The sequence below is a fragment of the Bidens hawaiensis genome, unplaced genomic scaffold (genome assembly GCF_021521415.1).
Source record: "Bidens hawaiensis isolate Kalapana, Puna unplaced genomic scaffold, B.hawaiensis_p1.1 tig00022670_1, whole genome shotgun sequence".
In the NCBI taxonomy this organism is placed as follows: Eukaryota; Viridiplantae; Streptophyta; class Magnoliopsida; order Asterales; family Asteraceae; genus Bidens; species Bidens hawaiensis.
In genome coordinates, this window is record NW_027493535.1 from 16,248 (window position 1) to 34,586 (window position 18,339).

Consider the following 18,339-nt stretch of genomic DNA (forward strand, 5'->3'; position numbering starts at 1 on the left):
TGTTTAACTTGTGGTCTCCGAAAACCGCATTTAACTGTTTGGTCTATAATTTTCGTCAAACCAAGACAAACATGAAGAGAGTGAGCCTTGGCTTTAAGTTTATTATTATTATTGAAATACCAAATACTAATGTCGATAGAGAAAATGTGATCGAATAGATTCATCTAAATATTTTCATTATTAAAAATAAGTTTTCAGAATGAATGTTTCTCAGCATATTGCCAGTTTTTTATATTTTTTTATTTAATTCTCTATATAATCATTTAATTCGGTACTAATTCACTTTATGTATCATTATAGTGTTTAATTTGTTAATTAAATTAATGTTATCATGGATGAAAAATGTAAAAAGTAAAAACATAGCAAATCGATTCACAAAAGAAAAAGCATAACCAAAAACTAATTCATTCAAATATAAATCATAAACCACTATTCCATTTCCATACAAACAGTCTCAAAATCTAATCATCAGCTTTCAAACTCGATTTCTTAGGAAGCAAGTGAGCATGAATATTAGGCACCACTCCACCATTAGCAATCGTAACCGCTCCAAGCAATTTGCTCAACTCTTCATCGTTCTTCACCGCCAACTGAATATGCCTCGGCCCAACCCGCGTCTTCTTATTATCTCTAGCAGCATTCCCAGCTAACTCCAACACTTCAGCCGCAAGGTATTCCATAACCGCAGCCAAATACACCGGGGCTCCAGCACCAACCCGGTCTGCGTACTTCCCGGTTTTCAGAAACCGGGCAACGCGACCGACCGGGAACTGGAGACCCGCTTTGCTGCTGCGGAAAGTGGATTTTTTGGTTTTGGTGGTAGTGATGGATGACTTTCCTCTTCCGGCCATTGTTGTGGAGAAAACGGGAGTTGAGTGATGTTTGATTGTGTTTGATGTGTGTTTTGTTTGTGGGGTTTTGGGATTTTATAGGGTTTGGTTGGTGTGGAAGTAGCCAATAGGAACAGACTATGCGGATCGGCAATCCGGACCGTTGATTTTGTTATGATGGATGGTAAGGTTTTGCGGATTGTGATATTAAAGTTTTGGCTTTTGTGAACTTAATGTTATTATTAACTTTATATAAGTGATAATCGAATATATTATTTCGGGGGTGTTTGGGATTCCTTATTTTACCTTCTTATAACTTTTCATTAAGCAGGGCCGGCCGGGGCATAAGGCAATGCGGGCGATCGGCCGGGGCACTTAATTTTCAGGGGCACAAAATTAATTGAAACGTATAAGGTTTAAAAATCATTATTGCGATTTTATAAAAATTCCGACGGGTTCGAGATCGAAACGCACATAACATGTTTTTATAACGCGTAATGAGCGATGATTAATGTTTCTCTGTTATAGTCTAAATGTTTTACGAGATTTAATTGATTTATAACGTACGTTTTAAGGTGTTTTGATGTTCGTCGGAGTTTTCTCGCCGGAAAATCGAGGTAGGGGGTGACGGGTGGGTTTGGGCTGGGTAAAAAACAAGTATTATATATTAATTTAAATATTTTACACTTAAGGTCCTTGCAAAATCAAGTTGTTTTAAGAAAGAAAATTAAAGTGAAATTACAATTTGAACATTGCACTTTGATATATTATAAAAACGTAATAATAAGTTATAGACTTGGATATTTTGTTATGTTATACTCGTATTGTTTGAAGATCGTTTAATTAAGAAATTAAATTCCGGAGTTTCGTGAATTGGACAAACGAATAGAAAATGAACTATAGATAAACGTAAATCATCAAGATTGAAATATTAATGATGCACGATAAACAGGAATACATTGAAACGACAAATCGGGTCTGTTTAACGAACGCAGATGCAAATGCAAATTCGAATAACAACAGAAATTAACGAATGTTACATGAAACGAATATTGAGAATATTATACACACATATTTTTTATATATAAAATATTTTTATGAAAAAAAAATATGTATATTTAATGTTTTACCCTAATTATACAATAACTAACTTGGTATAGTGGTAAAGAGGTATGACTCCCAACCAAAAGGTTGTAGGTTTTAGTCTCACTTGAGACATTTTTAAGTTTATTTTATACTAAAAGTTTTTTACACAACCTAAATCATAACCAAGTAAGCTCATTTAAAAATTTAATTGTTTAAACCAAACAAAAAACCATTTACATAAGGCCTTTTTTTTTTGCTTATATTTTGTTATCTACGGGCCTTTTTATTTCGGTTCGACCGAGGCATATAAATTCTTGTAGACAGCCCTGTCATTAAGTTAATAAGTTACAAAAGTGTAACTTATGGAACTTTTCCTTTCACATTAAAAGCAATCCCAAACACCTTATTACTTTTCAAAAAGTTAATAAGTTATAAGTTGGTGAAAATAAGTGTCACACCCTCAAAATCCACTAACGGAGTTTTACCGTCGGAGGGTGTGAACTAACAGGATCGGATTCATTAGTTATAATCAAACCATAAAACAAAGTTTCAAAACCATGAAAACGTTTACGAGTAATTAAATGCGGAAGCGTAAAAACCATAGAAACCAATGTTGCGTCACGCAGGACGACTTAAAACCCAATGATAACAGTTTAAAATAAGTTTGCATTATTAAAAGTGTTTCAAGCAATGCATGATCCTAAACCGCGCGCCCGCCTCGGCTACCTGAGAATAACATACTAAAAGTGTCAACACAAGGTTGGTGAGTTCACAAGTTTATATAAAATAAAGCGTTTAGCGTTTGCGTTCAGCGTTTTGCGTTACAGCGTTTTGCGTTACAGCGTTTTGCGTTACCAGATAGTGTTATGTCAATTATATATCTATAGGTAGCTAGCCTATAAAACAAGTATCACTAAGTGTTCGACACCGAAGCTGACTATTTATCAATTTGCTTTGCCACCAGGTCATCCAGACCATGGTATGTGTTTAGCCAAGATTACACCCGCTCGACCTCCAGTCGAGTTTAGCGTTGGGTGGGGTTTGTCAAACCCAGTAGCACTACTCAACAGTGACTCGCTATTATCCAAATATTAACCGGTTCGATGTTATGAAGGACTTTAGTTTACGCGTTTGCCACTTAGTCTTTACAAGTGATATATAATCTATATTAACAAAATCTTAAATGCGTTTCGGAGTATGTTATCTCCCCCAAGTGAAAAGCGTTTAAAAAGTTTAAAAGGGGAAAGTGAAACTCACTGTTTGCGAAGAAATTCCCAAATTAAATCACCAAGATGCGCGTCACAGAAAAACTCTCTCTAGCGTTCTAAAACAACAAAGAGATTTTTTTTCTAAGTGTCGGAATATTATCGAGTCTCTAGACCCGGCACATAATACCTATGCACATAACATGTTTCGTGTTTCGTTTGTGAATCGTGTGTGACTTTAACAAATGTATTTGTGATACATTACATGTGTAAGCAATCATATACGTGTCATGTATTCATAAAGCACATCACTAGCAATTACTCCCCGTAAGGGCATTTTGGTCAAATCATGACAATTAACTAGCCATTATTCCCCATAAGGGCAATTTGGTCAAAACATAACAATTATATAGCAAGTATCATGTTTCATGCAATTTCACAAAACTCAGCAGCTAGTTTCACCGAGACAGAAATTCTACTTGAAAGATTGTACTATTCCACCGATCATAGCATCTCAATTAATTTACCAAAAATCATCACCGAAGCATATATGTCTTAGGTTTCCAGAACATATTTTATTATATTTTTATTCCACATAGTTTTCTCACAATCATCAAATCATTACAGCAAACTCATAACAGTCAAATTCATGCGCAACAGAATGTTATTTGCAATTCCCGTTAAACGAAAAATCCAATAAATGCAAGACCACTTGGGTTAGGTTCCTAACTCAATAAGTCAACTTCCAGAAGTGGAACCAACCCAATTGGTCTCGTAGTTCATGAGATATAACATTTACAAAACAACCTAACAGCAGGTCTAACAGCTCAGCTTTGCACAACGTTTTTGTAAAATCATAAAAGTTAGCCTTTACTTGTCCAAAAATTACAAATTTATACTCTATAGAAACTAGACTCAACCTAGTTTACTGTAGTACCAATAATCTCAACCAATTTTTAAATTTACACTTCGTTACAGTCACTTAAACATCAATAACACATTCTGTCCAGAAACTGTTTGCATCCAAACTCAACATATTAACAATCTATGAACTATCATGCATTCATATAACACTCTAGACTCCATAAACACCATCCATGCACATCAATTACACATTACATACATGATTAGGGTTTTTGTTTGAACTCAAATCAAAGACACAACAATTAACGTGTAGCAATATTCAATCTAGTTATCAAATCATTAACAAATCAACAACAATCATATTGGTTATATGTACACATGAAATCGGCAGCTAGGGTTTTCAATTAACCCATTAAACATCAAAATCAAGTAATAAGGATGTATAGGATAATCGATTATACCTTCCTAGCACCTAATTCTTCAATCAAACACTTGAATTCTTGGTGTATATGTGTGTATAAGTGGACGGCAGCCAAGGGGAGAGGGGTTTGGGGTTCCGATTGGAACTTGTGTGGGAAGAGGAATAATAAGTTAGGGTTAATATTATTAGTATTTATAAAAATACCATGTTACACTTTGGCCCCTCCACTTCTAAGTATTACTTTTCTAGCATAACTAACTTGTTTACATCTTGAGTTAACGTTTATAACCATGTTATCACATAACACATAAGTCTAACACATAATTATCACATAATTACTGTTTTGACGTTTTTCGTTTATTCACCAATCGTTTGCGTCAACTCGTTTGCGTTTCGGTGCAAATCCCGAAAGACTACACATGTAGTGAGTGTTAAGCGTCATTTAAACCCTAGTTTAAATGTAATGAAGTGTGCGTTATAGATTCAATGATCTTAAGTTTGAATTGACGGAGTTGAGTTAACGGAGTTAACCTGGAATTGACGATTGTCACAATAAGCAACCCCAAACATCCCCTCAATACTTTGATTCCTGGATATTAATATGTTTGATAATAATTTTAAGCTTAAAAAAGAACTAAATCACATTATGAACTTTTAAAGGTTTGCAAACATGAGTAAAGTTATTCTTTACAGAGATGAAAATAAGAATTATAAAATGATTTGGGGTCGCATACAAACCTTTTAAAAAAATAAAAAAAATTAAAAAATCATAACTCAAATTATAAATTAAAAACAAAAAAAATTAAAATATTTCTCCTGTCTTTCCCGTTAAAAAAACGAAAAACAATGTTAAGGTTAAAAGATCATAATTGTGACTTTTTATTTATCATTGTGTTTTTTATTTATTTTCGTCATTGATTATGTTTTTTACTTGATATTGTACACTTTTTATTTGATATTGTGTTATATTACTCAATATTGTATTATAGTTTGCTCAGCACTGTGTTATATTTTACTATCTATTGTGTCTGTTTTTATTTATCATTTGTGTTTTCTTTTTAATTTTCATCATTGCATCTTTTTTTCTTAACATTGTGTCTTTTGACGTTGAAGCAGAATACCAGGCTGCGGAGGCGAATTACGACGCATTGTTGTTCCCGATTCTATCCGTCATCGCCTAGCATGCCAAAGAAGAAGATGGTGTGCAAAAGCTAAGGGAATTGTTGGAGCCTTCAAGAGCGAGCGCCTCTTCTACAGCTGGTGATGGTACTGCTGCGGCGGATCAAAATCTGGCGGAAGGAGAGCAAGAAGAAAAGGTTGATTACGAAGCCTCTCCCCACCTAGGTTATATATTGGTATAGTAGTTGTAGGACTTATGTATTTTGTACATATTAAGCGGATATTGGTATCCGTCTTTGTAAATATCTGTTATTAATGGAATGAAATTCAGTTTGTTACTTGCATTTTTCATTTTATTTATTTATAAATTATCATCGCCAATCAAAACTGTAAACTAACTGCGGAGTATCATTTTCACTAATAATATCATTTTCCTAGGCATGCATTTACATAATGATGAAATCTGGACCACCGATTTTGTTATGATGGATGGTAAGATTTTGCGGATGTGATATTAAATTTTTGGCTTTTGTGAACTTAATGTTGTTATTAAATAACTTTATAAAAGTTATAATAGAAGATATTGTTTAATACTTTGATTCCTGGATATTAATATGTTTGATAATAATTTTAAGCTAAAAAATAGAACTAAATCACATTATGAAATTTTAAAGGTTTATAAGCATGGGTCAAGTTATTTTATAAAGAAATATAAAAATAAGAATGATGAGAAAAGATTTGTGGTCACACAAAAACTTTTTTAAAAAGTAATAAAATTAATTAGAAAAATCATAACTTAAAATATAAATAAAAAATAAAATAAAATGTTTCCTCCGTCTTCCTCTTTCAAAAAAAAAAAAAAAAAAAAAAAAACACAATGTTAAGGCTAAAAGTTTATTGTGTCTTTTCTTATTTATCATTGTGTTTTTTGTTTATTTTCGTCATTGATTATATATTTTCCCTTGATATTGTGTTATATTACTCAAGATTGTGTTGCATTATGCTCGGCATTGTATTATATTTTGCGATCTATTGTGTGTGTGTGTTTTTATTTATCATTGTGTTTTTTGTTTATTTTCATCATTACGTCTTTTTTCCTCGACATTGTGTCTTTGTGTGTGTGTGTGTTTTTTTTGAACGAGAAAGACAGAGGGAATATTTTAGTTTTTTTTATGTTGTTTTAGTTATGATTTTTTTAAATATTTTTCTTGAATTTTTAAAGATTTTTTTATGACAAAGAATCTTTCACATTTTTTATTTTTGTCTTCCTTCAAACACCGGTGAACTCACAATTTCTTTTTTAACCGGGACCAACGATTTAAGTCAAAGATTTGTTCAAGTTTGGTCAAATTTATGCTTTTCAAGTCACTATGAATTTTTAGAGCATTCATATCCTATCTATCAAAAAATATGAGTGGAGTTTTTATAATATAAGAAGTGGTTTAGGGTATTGTGAGAGAAAGAGATAGAAAATGCAGTTGTTTCTATATATATGAAAAGTTTATGTTCACCCCTATAATTCTTTAATACTTTTTGAAAGTGTTCGTGTGTGAAGGAGAGAAAATGTAACGATAAAGTTATAAAAAAAAATATTATTTAATTAAGAACGAAAGATAAAATGTAGTGATTTTTAGTATAATTTTAGATTTGAAGATAGGGGAAAGGGTGTGAATGTTGTTAAAGTTAATATCTAATTTGTTTCAAACTAGTGTTTTACCCAGCGCGTTGTGCTTGGCAGGTCAGTAAAACTCGGGTGATGGTAAAATCGAAGCGTTATCGGTCTCAAGTGTTGAGACCGTAAGTCGGCGCGAATCTGGTCGGTTTCGGCTACGTGTGCTATTGTATCGAAACTAAACAAAATTAAATATTGAGGTAGATCAATGGGGTGGCGTCAGCGGGAAAAACTTGATCGTTGGTAAAACCCAATAACGATCCCGGGCATTGAGGCCGTCACTCTACGAGAATTCGGTTGGTTTCCGTCAAATTAGTGACGGTACCAGAACTAAAAAAAATTAGCATTCGGTTGGTTTTCGTTATGTTCGTTACGAGTAGAACTAAAACAAAACGTGGTGAGTTTATGCGAATTTGGTCGGTTTTCGTCACGATTGTTACGACACCAGAACTAAAACAAAACAAAAACAAAATTGATTTTCGGTCGATTTTTGTCACGCACGTTACAAACCTGAACTAAAACAAAAGAAACCAGTAATAAGGTGCCGCAAAGTAGCCCAATGAGAACTTTGCGGCACCAAAGTTCTAAATTATTCTATATAATAATAATTAGATCTACAGAGTAGCAATCAATATATTAATATGAGGATAGTTTTTGAAAAATAGATTACACATTTTCATTAGAAATCCTTTCAAGTAGGGGTGAGCAAGATAGGGATTGGACCCTTAAAATTCGGTTACCTGACTTGTAAAACTCTTAATTGGACCCGAATATATAATAAGGGTCGGTCAAGGGTATTTAAATTTCACCCTATAAGGTAAAAGGGTTTCAAGGGTCCGACCATTTTTCAAACCATTTACCCGTTTACTAGTTTCTAGATAGATATACATCTGATTCGCGATTAATCTGAAATTTAGGAGATGTTTTTATATCATATATAGTTCACCATAAATTTCCCAACTACTAAGAAAAATAAAAATAAAGGGTCATACTACTGATTGGAAACATATATATGGGAATCACTGAGTTGTTCTCTACATGTAATTTGTGAATGTGAATATTATTTGTTTAAGTTCAAATGGTTGATAAATTTTCGAAGTTAGGTTTTACTATGTTATTAAACGAAGGTATAATTGTTCTAGGATTCATATATTAAAGTCATATATAAGATATGCAACTAGTAAATGCACAAAAGGAGATGTGATTACTGCCTTAAAGGGTAAAGGGTCCAACCCTTATTTATACCCGACCTTTTTATTGTTTAGAGGGTAGGGTCTAGGGTCCACGTTTCTTCCTAAAAGGGTAAAAGGTCCGGATAAGATATTAGGTAAAAGAGTCGGGCCTTACCCTTTGAACAACCCTAGTTACAAAACTTATGCTTTTGCCTGAGCCTACCTAGAGGATTAAAAGGTTTACCGTATGTGCTAAATGCAATTGTAATATGTTAGTGGTGTTTATGTATCTTTAAAAGCTAATTAGTTTTAACCAAATTATAACTTAAATGTTGTATTGAGGGCAAGGAAAGTGAAATCGGAAATGGAAGTTTACGTTATCGATTTTGAAAATTCTGTTTTAACAGTTTAAACAAATTAAATGGAGAAAAATGCAAAAACATAAGGTGTTTTTTTTTTTTTGGCCAATCATTAGGTGAGAAGTTTTTTTCTAGACGAGTCTTGTTGAATTTTGTAGTTTTTGAGTTAGGCTTTAGAGACTATCAAGACATACAAGGATCTTCCCACGACTACTTGGTTAGTTAATTTTATCATTTCAAACGTTAGTTTTGGTATAGTTACATCATATGCATGTATCATTACTTGAATAAAACATGTTGGAAGCATATGGTGAGAAGGGAGAACCCTTTGTCATTTCTTATTTGTGAAGGAAAATGAAATATGACAATAAACAAGTATTTCTATTCACGCGTTTCGGCAGAACGGGTTAAATGCATTACATGTTCGAAAGCTACCGCGTGTTGCAACTGGTACGTTTCAGGAAGTCAGTCGGTAACTCGGTATTGGTTCAATTCGTTACAGTGATGTTTTATAGCCAACGCTGACCGTCCAAAAACTTTATTGTAAAAGTCTAAAGCTTTTAGGGCCAAAGTTGAAAGTTTAAAAGTTTCTAAAAGTTTAAAAATGTAAAGTTTTTGTGGCCAAAGTTAAAAAACTAAACGTTTTGTAACAAAAGTTTGGTAGCCAAAGTTGTAAAGCTAAATGTATCGTCGCAAAAGTTTAATTATTAAAATTGAAAGGTCAAAAGTAAAGATATGAACTGAAAAAATAAAAGTTTCATTACCAAAATTGAAAAGCGTAAAAATATAGGTGCTCAATTAATCAAAATTATCCTATTTATATTACCCGTTTCAGGATCAAATACAAATTATTCTTAACATGAAAACGATGAAAACCAATTTATTGTTATTATAGGTTTGTTTTTATAAGTGTTTGTTGTTATTTTTTGTTCGTATTTCTTGATTCCAATTATGAGACATTATAAGTATTTGTTGATTCACGTTTTGTTGTTATTATTAGGTTTTTTTCTTATGTTGTTATAAGTATTTACTGTTATTATTTTGTTACTAATTTTAATTCTTTTGTTGTCATTATTAGGGTTTTTTCTTTATTATTATAAAACTACGTAGATTGGTATTGTAGTTGGTATTGCTTCCTACGTTCTTATATTTTGTAGATTGGTATTGTTTCCTACGTTTTCACGTTAAGATCATTTTGTACATAATGCAAGGAACTATGACACTTGTATCTCAATTTTTGTTCAGGGCTTATAAGCAAATTAACATTTAACACCACCAATAGCCTGCACTAGCACCATGTAAAATCACTCATGCATTTAGTAATCAGATCAATGCAGATAGTATTCCAGTTTGTAAGATAGAATCAGAGTTCATATACAGCATTAACAACACCTACAGCCTCTCACCATCAAGTAGACAAAACAATAAAACAAAAAATAATCAATCTTTGTGGTCCAACCTACACCCTAATCTTCATCTGAACTAGAACTGTCCATCCGCCGCCCAACAATAGCCGGAAACAACAGTTGGCGCTGATCGGAAAACGGCGACTGGCGGGGTTCAGACGTACCTCCCCCCAATATCTGCTCATCTTTTCTTACCATCCCGGGCTGTGAAGAATCATCACTTTTCTGTGTCCTCGGTGTTCTTACCGGATCACTCTTAACTTCTCTACATACTTTATCCAATATTATCAAGAAATCCCGAACAATCACAAATAATCTCAACCCTTCATCTTTCCCGGAGTTCCCGTGAAAATAATCGGTCGTGTTTTTAATCAATAACTTTATTCGCTTTTCTTCTTCAACCATCCATGTAATCTCCTTCTCAGCATCCTTCACAAAACTCACCAAAATTCTCTGAAACTCATCTTCTTCAACCTTCTTCAAATCCATGTTTATAAACTCATGGGCTTTTACTAAGGCCCGGCCCAAACTTGAAACTGAACTGGTCAGCCCATCAGCATCAACAATGGCGGCCTTTTTTACATTCTCGAGCTCACTGCTCAAGCCTGATACTACTTGAAGCCCGAGCACGCGATAACGCTCCTCGGTTTCTTCAGAAGAAGATGAGGTTTCTTTAAGGAGATCTGCGGTTTTGAAGCTTTTTGATTCCCTAGTAGTTCGGGCAGCTTTTACGCCTTCTGACCGGATGATTTCTTGGACCACAAAGTGTAAAAGTGTCGTTTTTCCATCGATTCCTTTTACGTCTGATAGTTTCAAGAGTGTGTCGAGTTTAAATGCTTGTGCACTCCCACGAAACGTTCCGTCATTCATACGGTTCCCGGTTTTTAAAACGGCTTCTAAGAGTTTGAGGAATAACCGACTTTTCCTAAGTTCTACACATGCAGCCTGTACAGTTTAAAAAAAGGCATGAATAGATTAGCATCAAATTGTCTTAACTAGTTGATTTGGGTTAAGTTTTATCTCTTAACAGGTCAAATGGGTCAAAAGTTACCCAAAACGAGCCAAGCTGCTAGTAAGCTACTCGAGATCGGCAAGCTAAAAGCTTTAATTGAGTTGAGCTTAATTGAGCCCGAGTTCGAGCCTAAAAATAGGCTCGTTTACTAAACAAGTTCGAGATTCATTTATCGAGCTTGAGTAGACTCACGAGCCTAAACGAGATTATTATTTATTTATAATTTTAATGATATATTTACATAATATTTGTTATTATACATAAAATAATGATAAAAGTAACTAAATAACTAATAATGTGTTATAAAAAATTACAAAGTATTTACAAAAATAATTATAAATATATATAAAAAAATAACAAATATGTCAAGCTCAAGCTTGAAAATTACTCACAAGCTGCGCTCAAGCTTTAGAATTAGATTTCAAAACAAGCGGAGCTCGAGCCAAGCATGAGCTTAGGCGAGCTAGAGCTCGAGCTCAGCTTGTTTACACACCTAATAATATGAATAAAAGCTCCTGAAACATCTTATTCATAAAAAAGATTATTACTTAAACATGTCAAATTTTGATAATCATACGTAATACACTACTTTAAAAAAAACTGAATATACTGTATAACAAGTGCTTAATGTCAACCCAACCCCTTTCGACTCATACAAAAAGTCATCAGTTTTGACCCGTTTCCCATCCCGTTTAGCCCACTAAACATCTCTAATAAAAGGTATATGTGCTGAAAGAATCAAAGACTTGCCTCTAAAGTTGTGAACGACTCTTTAACCATTGATTCTTCCTCCTGGAATGTGCACATAAAGAGCAAAGATTCTAGCCTTTTGAAAGCAAATGGTATTTCAATTAACATTTTCAAAAACCGTTCTGCGGTTCCAAGATGAGACGGGTCCCCGTTGTACATCCTCAACTTCAGTTCTTCATCCGCAGTTGGTGCGGTTTTTATCAAAGTTTGAAGAAGTTCAGCCGGTAGCTCGTTTCCTAATTCAATGCACACAATTTAAAATTTGAATTGATTGCAAAAACAATATTACTACATATAATAATATGGGGAAGGTTCATGTACATTTTAATCTTAACATGAGAATGTAGGAAATAATACCAATTTATAAAAAAATGAGAACGTAAGAAATAATACCAACTACAACACCAATCTACATAAACAATGATTTATAATAACAAAGAAAAAAACCTAAAAAATATAACAAAAGAATCAAAATCAAGAACAAACTAATAACAACATATACCATCAAATACTTATAACAGCAAAAGAAAAAATCTAATAATAACAACAAAATATAAATCAGCAAATACTTATAACGTCTCATAATTGAAAATTAGCAAATACGAACAAAAAAATAACAGCAAACACCTATAAAAATAAACCTAATAATAACAACAAATTGGTTCTCACTGTTCTCATGTTAAGAATAAAATGTATTTGATCCTGTTTCTAATAAATATAAACATTTGAAAAAAAAAACTACCTTCCATTAGAGCAGCACGAATTTCTTCAGTTGTCACATTAAGTGCTTTTAATTGAATAGACAAATTTTGCGCCTTTTTTGGATTAATTATTTGAACATACTGGAATGTAGGATCTTGTGACGCAGAATTCTTCCTCGCATGATCTTTATTTTTATCGGTTGCATTATATCCAAATAAAGTTTCTATCATTTCTTCACTAAACCTATTAATTAACAAATTTAATCATGTTATGTGACATACTGACATTATTCATATATAAACATAAATTTGTAAAGGCTAAAAAAACTTACTGAAACGACCCTGACTTAATCTGATGCCAAACCATCGATTGATCTGGGTTAGCCATAACCTTATCCCAAAAGAACGGTTTTAGCTTCGCTTTAGAAGCGTCTGAGTCATCACCGCTAGAGTGACTAGACCCCTCTGCGGGCCGTGGAGGTCGTGGCGGCAGTGCACCGCCAGGAGGAGGCGGAGGGCGTGGACCTGCAGGTTTAGGCGGTGGTGGCGGTCCTCCTCTAGGTGGCGGTGGCCCGCCTTTAGGTGGTGGAGGCGGTGGTGGTCCTCCTTTGGGTGGTGGAGGCGGCGGTGGACCAGCGGCAGTTTGTGGCTTAGGTGCAGGTGGTGGTGGAGCCGCCATTGGAGTGGCAGCAGCTACATTCACAGGCAACCGTTTGGACGATTCTACCCTTCCAGGGGGAGGGGGTAATGACGATTCTACCCTTCCTGGTGGAGGGCGTAATGATGATTCTACCCATCCTGGCTGCGGTTGTAATGACGATTCTACCCGTCCTGGTTGCGGTCGTAATGACGATTCTACCCATCCTGGCTGCGGTTTTAATGACGATTCTACCCTTCCCGGTGGAGGCTGTAAAGGAATACCTAACGGAACACCAGAATTCATTTTCTGCATGTTCGAGTTACCATAAAGTGATTCATCAACCGAATTCCCAAAATCATGCACCGAGCTATTTAAACTGTACGAATGTTTATGAGAATAATCACTCAAACTAAGAAGATGCCCCTCATCATCCTGCCGTTGCCGTTTGCCACACGTCCTCAAATAACAACAAAAAAACAGTGCGGCAAGAAGAAAAGTCGTTGTAGCAGTCACAACAACCGCAATAATAATCTTTTTGTGCGTGTCGTCATTCCCATTATTCCCATTACCTGCCTGTTGATTAGCACCAGAATCCGTAGGCGCTTGTGTATTTCTACCCGGGCTAGGATTGTTAGGAATAAAAGGAAAAAAAGGAGGGCTAGACGGGCTGGTGATAGTAGGAGCCGGTGCCGGACCCGCACTAGGACCCGGGCTAGGAGCCGACGCACCTGATTCGGCTAGCCTACGGGCACGGTTAGAAAGTAGTGAAAAATACTCTAAATACTCCTTTGTTCCTCTGGATTCCGGGATAAAAACATTTTTATCATTTAAGCAATCCACAATTGTTTTCTTGACATGTTCCAAAAGGGTTTCATGATTGCTACCTTCAATAATATGCATCAACTCTGTTTCACAATTGGCCCTTATTAGGCCCCCCTGCAATCAGCTAACTTTATCAGATCTTAACATAACCAAATCAAAACCCAGTATTAATTTTATCAAATCAGCATCAAAACATAATTAAAAACTAGAAATAATAATAATAAAAACAATACCTTATCTTTATCAATCAATTCATCTAGACTGATTGAATATTGGGGATCGATGTTGCTTCTTGAAATCACCGTCAACGGGAAACCCAGAACAATAATCACTATAAATGAAACTAATTGAATACCCATTTCGTAACTATGATCATCTCATGAATACATATATCCGATTAAGCTCAAATTCTTCAAAACCCCAACTGGGTTTTTCAAATTTCTTAACAAAAACAATCAAATCGCAAAATCTGGTCGAATTAGACGTGGGTTTGTGGAAACATGAACTGGGTTACTTGAATTTAGTTGAGTTTGGCAGATCGAATGCTAGGGTTTGATGGAGATTGACCGGATGGATATATAAATGAAGGAATTTGTTGGGTCGTCAAAGAGATACTGCAAGGCCGCCAGAATTAACAAAGGTTTTTGCTTTGAGTTGGTAAAAGTTTAAAGTTAAAAAAAGAAGAAAAACAATTACGATTTATGTCCTTGGACTATTGGTGGATTTGCATGTATTGCTATTTAATGAGGGTTTTAATGGTTTTGGTACATGTTACTAGAATTGTTTTGTTCTAGAGTCTCATGTAGTACTTTTTTAAGCTAATTTGATGCAACAAAATATGTACATTTTCTTATGTCTTTATAGTTTCTTTTTTTAGTATATGGATTGCTTATATGTACCTAAAGTGAACTTTGTTTAAACTCCTTGACAACAACCTAGTACTCTACTAGTTATACTACTTAATTGCTTACGGTATATTTTACTAATGTAAAGATGACGATAATTACATCGTCGATGTTACATTCTTTGCCACGGCATACCGAAGCTAGTAGTATGAGTAAGTGACTAAAAATTGTTCTGATTATCTTTCTTATTTTCAACGGTAAAGTAAACTTATTAAAAGGACCACATTGGCAAGATACTAGTGAATATATCATCGCGCGATAATGGTATTGTTATTTCTAAGGCGAACTTTAATTTTAACCTTAGTACTTTTTTTCTATCTCAATCTAATTGGCAATGGAAGTATCAAGTATGTATATCATTTTTAATAATATGTATTAACAGTATGCAAATATACATTTATTCGATGGCCTTAAACAAACGCTAGTCACATGTGCACTGTTATTTGTAACTTTTATTAAATGTTATATTACAACATGGTATTTATGATATCATACTGATGTTGAGAAAGATTTAAAATTCAGTGAAGTAGCTAAATTCACTCGACCTTACTTAAATTTTTCTTTAGTTATTTTATTATATCTTATATCATAGGTGGGATGGAGAGAATAAACAACAAAAAGACATGTAAAGATGTCGGTTATGACTAATATATTTACCAAGGATCAAAATTAATAAAGTGAGCAATTTCAAAGGATTAAAATTGTAACATGTTTTATGAAAACTTTTGAGATTGATTCGGCTTTTTGGGGTGACGGACGCGCCTGTGTTAATTGCTAAGAAATGTCTTTAACGCGTAAAGTGGCCGACCCCACCATTTAGACCGTTTCACGGGCTCAATATTATTAAATAAATAAATGAATGACACGACACGACAGCGTATTGTATAGTGTTTCCACTAGAATCTAAGAAATATGTCTTGAGGGCTCCACCCTGGACAGGTTAAATATCGATTCAGCTCGCGGTATAATGTTTTTTTGTTCGATAAAACAAAAACAACAGAATAGTTAATTTGTATTTTGCGATCAAGGACTAAACTTACTTACAAATTTTATAAGTTTAAATTAAAAATTATCGATTATTTAGTGAACTTCCGAGCACCGGTGGAACAGTCGATCAACATGATCTATAAGTGTCATTAGACTGTCACATATAGACAATTCTTTCATGACTTGTGAGAATAACTATTTATACGATCACCGGTAAGAATTATGTAAGAGAAAGAGTATTGAGAGATTGTGTGATGTCACTAGTGTATATATACTAGGGGGTGTTTGAATGAGCTTTTAAAACTTGCTTATTTGCTATTTGTTTGTTGAAAAGCAAAAAGTTGTTTGACAAAGCTCCTCCAAAAACTTCAAATTGAAGCTTTTCAAAAGTTGCTTTTGTTTTTCAAAAAGCAAATCAGCAAAAAAGCAATTCTAAAAGCTCACCCAAACACCCCTTAGGTATTGTTAAATGTCATTGTCAAGTAGGAGTAGTGCCTCATTTGGTCATAACTGTTTGTTTTCAGGTAGGGTTTCCATTCAATATGACCGGTGGTCACTTGAAAATGCACTCTATATTGTTCATCATGTGGGTAAGGTTTGCAGGTCGATATCTCATGGCCTGAACCCTCTGTGTTCGAGATAGTTGGGTAGTAACTAACACAACTCTAGCTATTTTGGTACCATACCTCTTCAACCATATACATGTATGAATTATGTAGGTTGATTACATCAAATAAGTCAAATCATCAAATAGCAATAATGATTAAATTTTTAAAAAAATCATAAAATAGCAATAATGATTAAATTTAAGAATGGCCTAGCGTCTCGTTTGATCCAACATAAAACTAATAAACATGTGTGGACAAGAAAATCACTTCCCCTTGTATCGACTTCAAAACTAAAGTTTAGTTCTAACTCATTGTAAACCGAGTAATCATTTGAAAAAGAGTCAATATTCCATGATAGCATAATCAGAACTCAAAATATTATTGATTCAACTAAATTCCTAAAATTATTATTGAGTGTTTTGTAAAAGAAGAAGAATCGATACCAAATGATGATTAACGTGTGGATTTTTACCATACAATTGCCTAGCTAACACAACATGTTTAAATTGTCAATATTAAGATATTTATCGATTACCAGCAATGAACAACATATGAAAATCAAGAATTCTTTCTATATATCCCTAAATCATGTGTAATCAACACATGCCTATATCGTCATTCATTTCATGAAGATTTCAAGCCTCTTTAGCGTATAAGACTAGAAATTCTCCGAATTGTGCTTTTATGTATTCATCTTTTGAGATTTATTAATCCTTAATCAGCTTAACTTGGATAATATAAACGTATAAATGAGAGAAAATAAAAACAAATGTTTTTTGATTTTGTTTTCTTAAAGACTGCTACAGGAACTACGGTGTAGGGGATGTAGCTCAGATGGTAGAGCGCTCGCTTAGCATGCGAGAGGTACGGGGATCGATACCCCGCATCTCCATTTTTTTCTTAATTTCGGCACAAATTTATTTTTTTATTGGGCTGTGTTGTATCAATAAAACTATGGGCTTTATTGGGCTGTGTTAGTTACTTAACTGTGAGGCGGAAGGAATTTAAGTATTTTGAACTTTGAAGTTCCAAAATCCAACGTATTTGAATGAAATAAAATCAAAACCTTTATAAACTATGGGTAAGTTTATCAGTGTTATATTATTATTATTTTTAACGATTAACGATGAACACTGGCTAACATTTGGAAAACTTTAGGGGGAGTTTGATGTTGTGAGGCCTAATCCATCCGGTGATACTTCATCCAGACTTAAACCCAGGAATATGACACATTAGTGGTATTCGGACATGCGGCATAACGACATCAAACAGAAGAAACCCTTAGGTGAGCTTAAGGTAAAACTTCTAGCCATCTCATCAAAATGGTACAGTTTACGAAATCTCAAATTAAAAGCTAACGATAATGTCGGTAACAAAATAACCAATCTAAAATAAAGTGCAAGAAAAGGTTGAAATACAAATTATATCTAACCTTAAGAATTATTTAGTTGTTACAACACAGCAGTGGCCTAATAAGTTTATCAAACTAACTTAAATATCTTATTTAAAATGTGTGGTTACATATACTAGAGAAAAAACTAAGATCAAGGCATCAAAAATAAAGACAAGTAATTAACAAGGAAGTTACAAATCAACAAGTTATAAAATTCAAATTGTATTCTAGGGGAACCGATTCTTAACATGTTCTCTAATATGCCCCCCCCCCCCCTCCGGCTAAAGCGGAAACGTCTGAGTTTGACGTACATATTGCTCAAACACACGTGACACTATTAGGTGACCATAATAACATTATTTCATTTAAATCATCATGTAACACAAG

The 18,339-nt window shown here is 34.0% G+C and overlaps 1 protein-coding gene, 1 non-coding gene and 1 pseudogene across 2 annotated transcripts; 1 reads left to right on the forward strand and 2 right to left on the reverse strand.

Annotated features, from left to right (window-relative positions):
• Positions 1 to 431: 431 nt before the first annotated feature.
• LOC143565970 (putative histone H2A.3 pseudogene) lies at positions 432 to 853 on the reverse strand (annotated as a pseudogene).
• Positions 854 to 10,117: 9,264 nt separating this feature from the next.
• Positions 10,118 to 14,927, reverse strand: LOC143565981 (formin-like protein 3). The gene is made up of 5 exons (XM_077052791.1): positions 14,293 to 14,927; positions 12,930 to 14,173; positions 12,639 to 12,841; positions 11,897 to 12,132; positions 10,118 to 11,079 (listed from the first exon to the last, which is right to left on the reverse strand). Exons 1-5 carry the CDS (start codon positions 14,416 to 14,418, stop codon positions 10,195 to 10,197), a joined length of 2,694 nt encoding a protein of 897 aa, XP_076908906.1. The 5' UTR covers positions 14,419 to 14,927; the 3' UTR covers positions 10,118 to 10,194.
• Positions 14,928 to 17,378: 2,451 nt separating this feature from the next.
• TRNAA-AGC (transfer RNA alanine (anticodon AGC)) lies at positions 17,379 to 17,451 on the forward strand. The gene has a single exon. It is a non-coding gene; the product is annotated as a tRNA-Ala (tRNA).
• Positions 17,452 to 18,339: the final 888 nt, after the last annotated feature.

What these genes read in the sequence shown, in the direction of transcription:
- LOC143565981 (XM_077052791.1), bottom strand. Translation starts at nt 14,418, where the DNA reads ATGGGTATTCAATTAGTTTCATTTATAGTGATTATTGTTCTGGGTTTC. An exon ending in AATTGATTGATAAAGATAAG is followed by an intron (nt 14,174 to 14,292) that starts GTATTGTTTTTA and finishes AGCTGATTGCAG; the next exon opens with GGGGGCCTAATAAGGGCCAA. An exon ending in AGTCGTTCACAACTTTAGAG is followed by an intron (nt 11,080 to 11,896) that starts GCAAGTCTTTGA and finishes TAAACTGTACAG; the next exon opens with GCTGCATGTGTAGAACTTAG.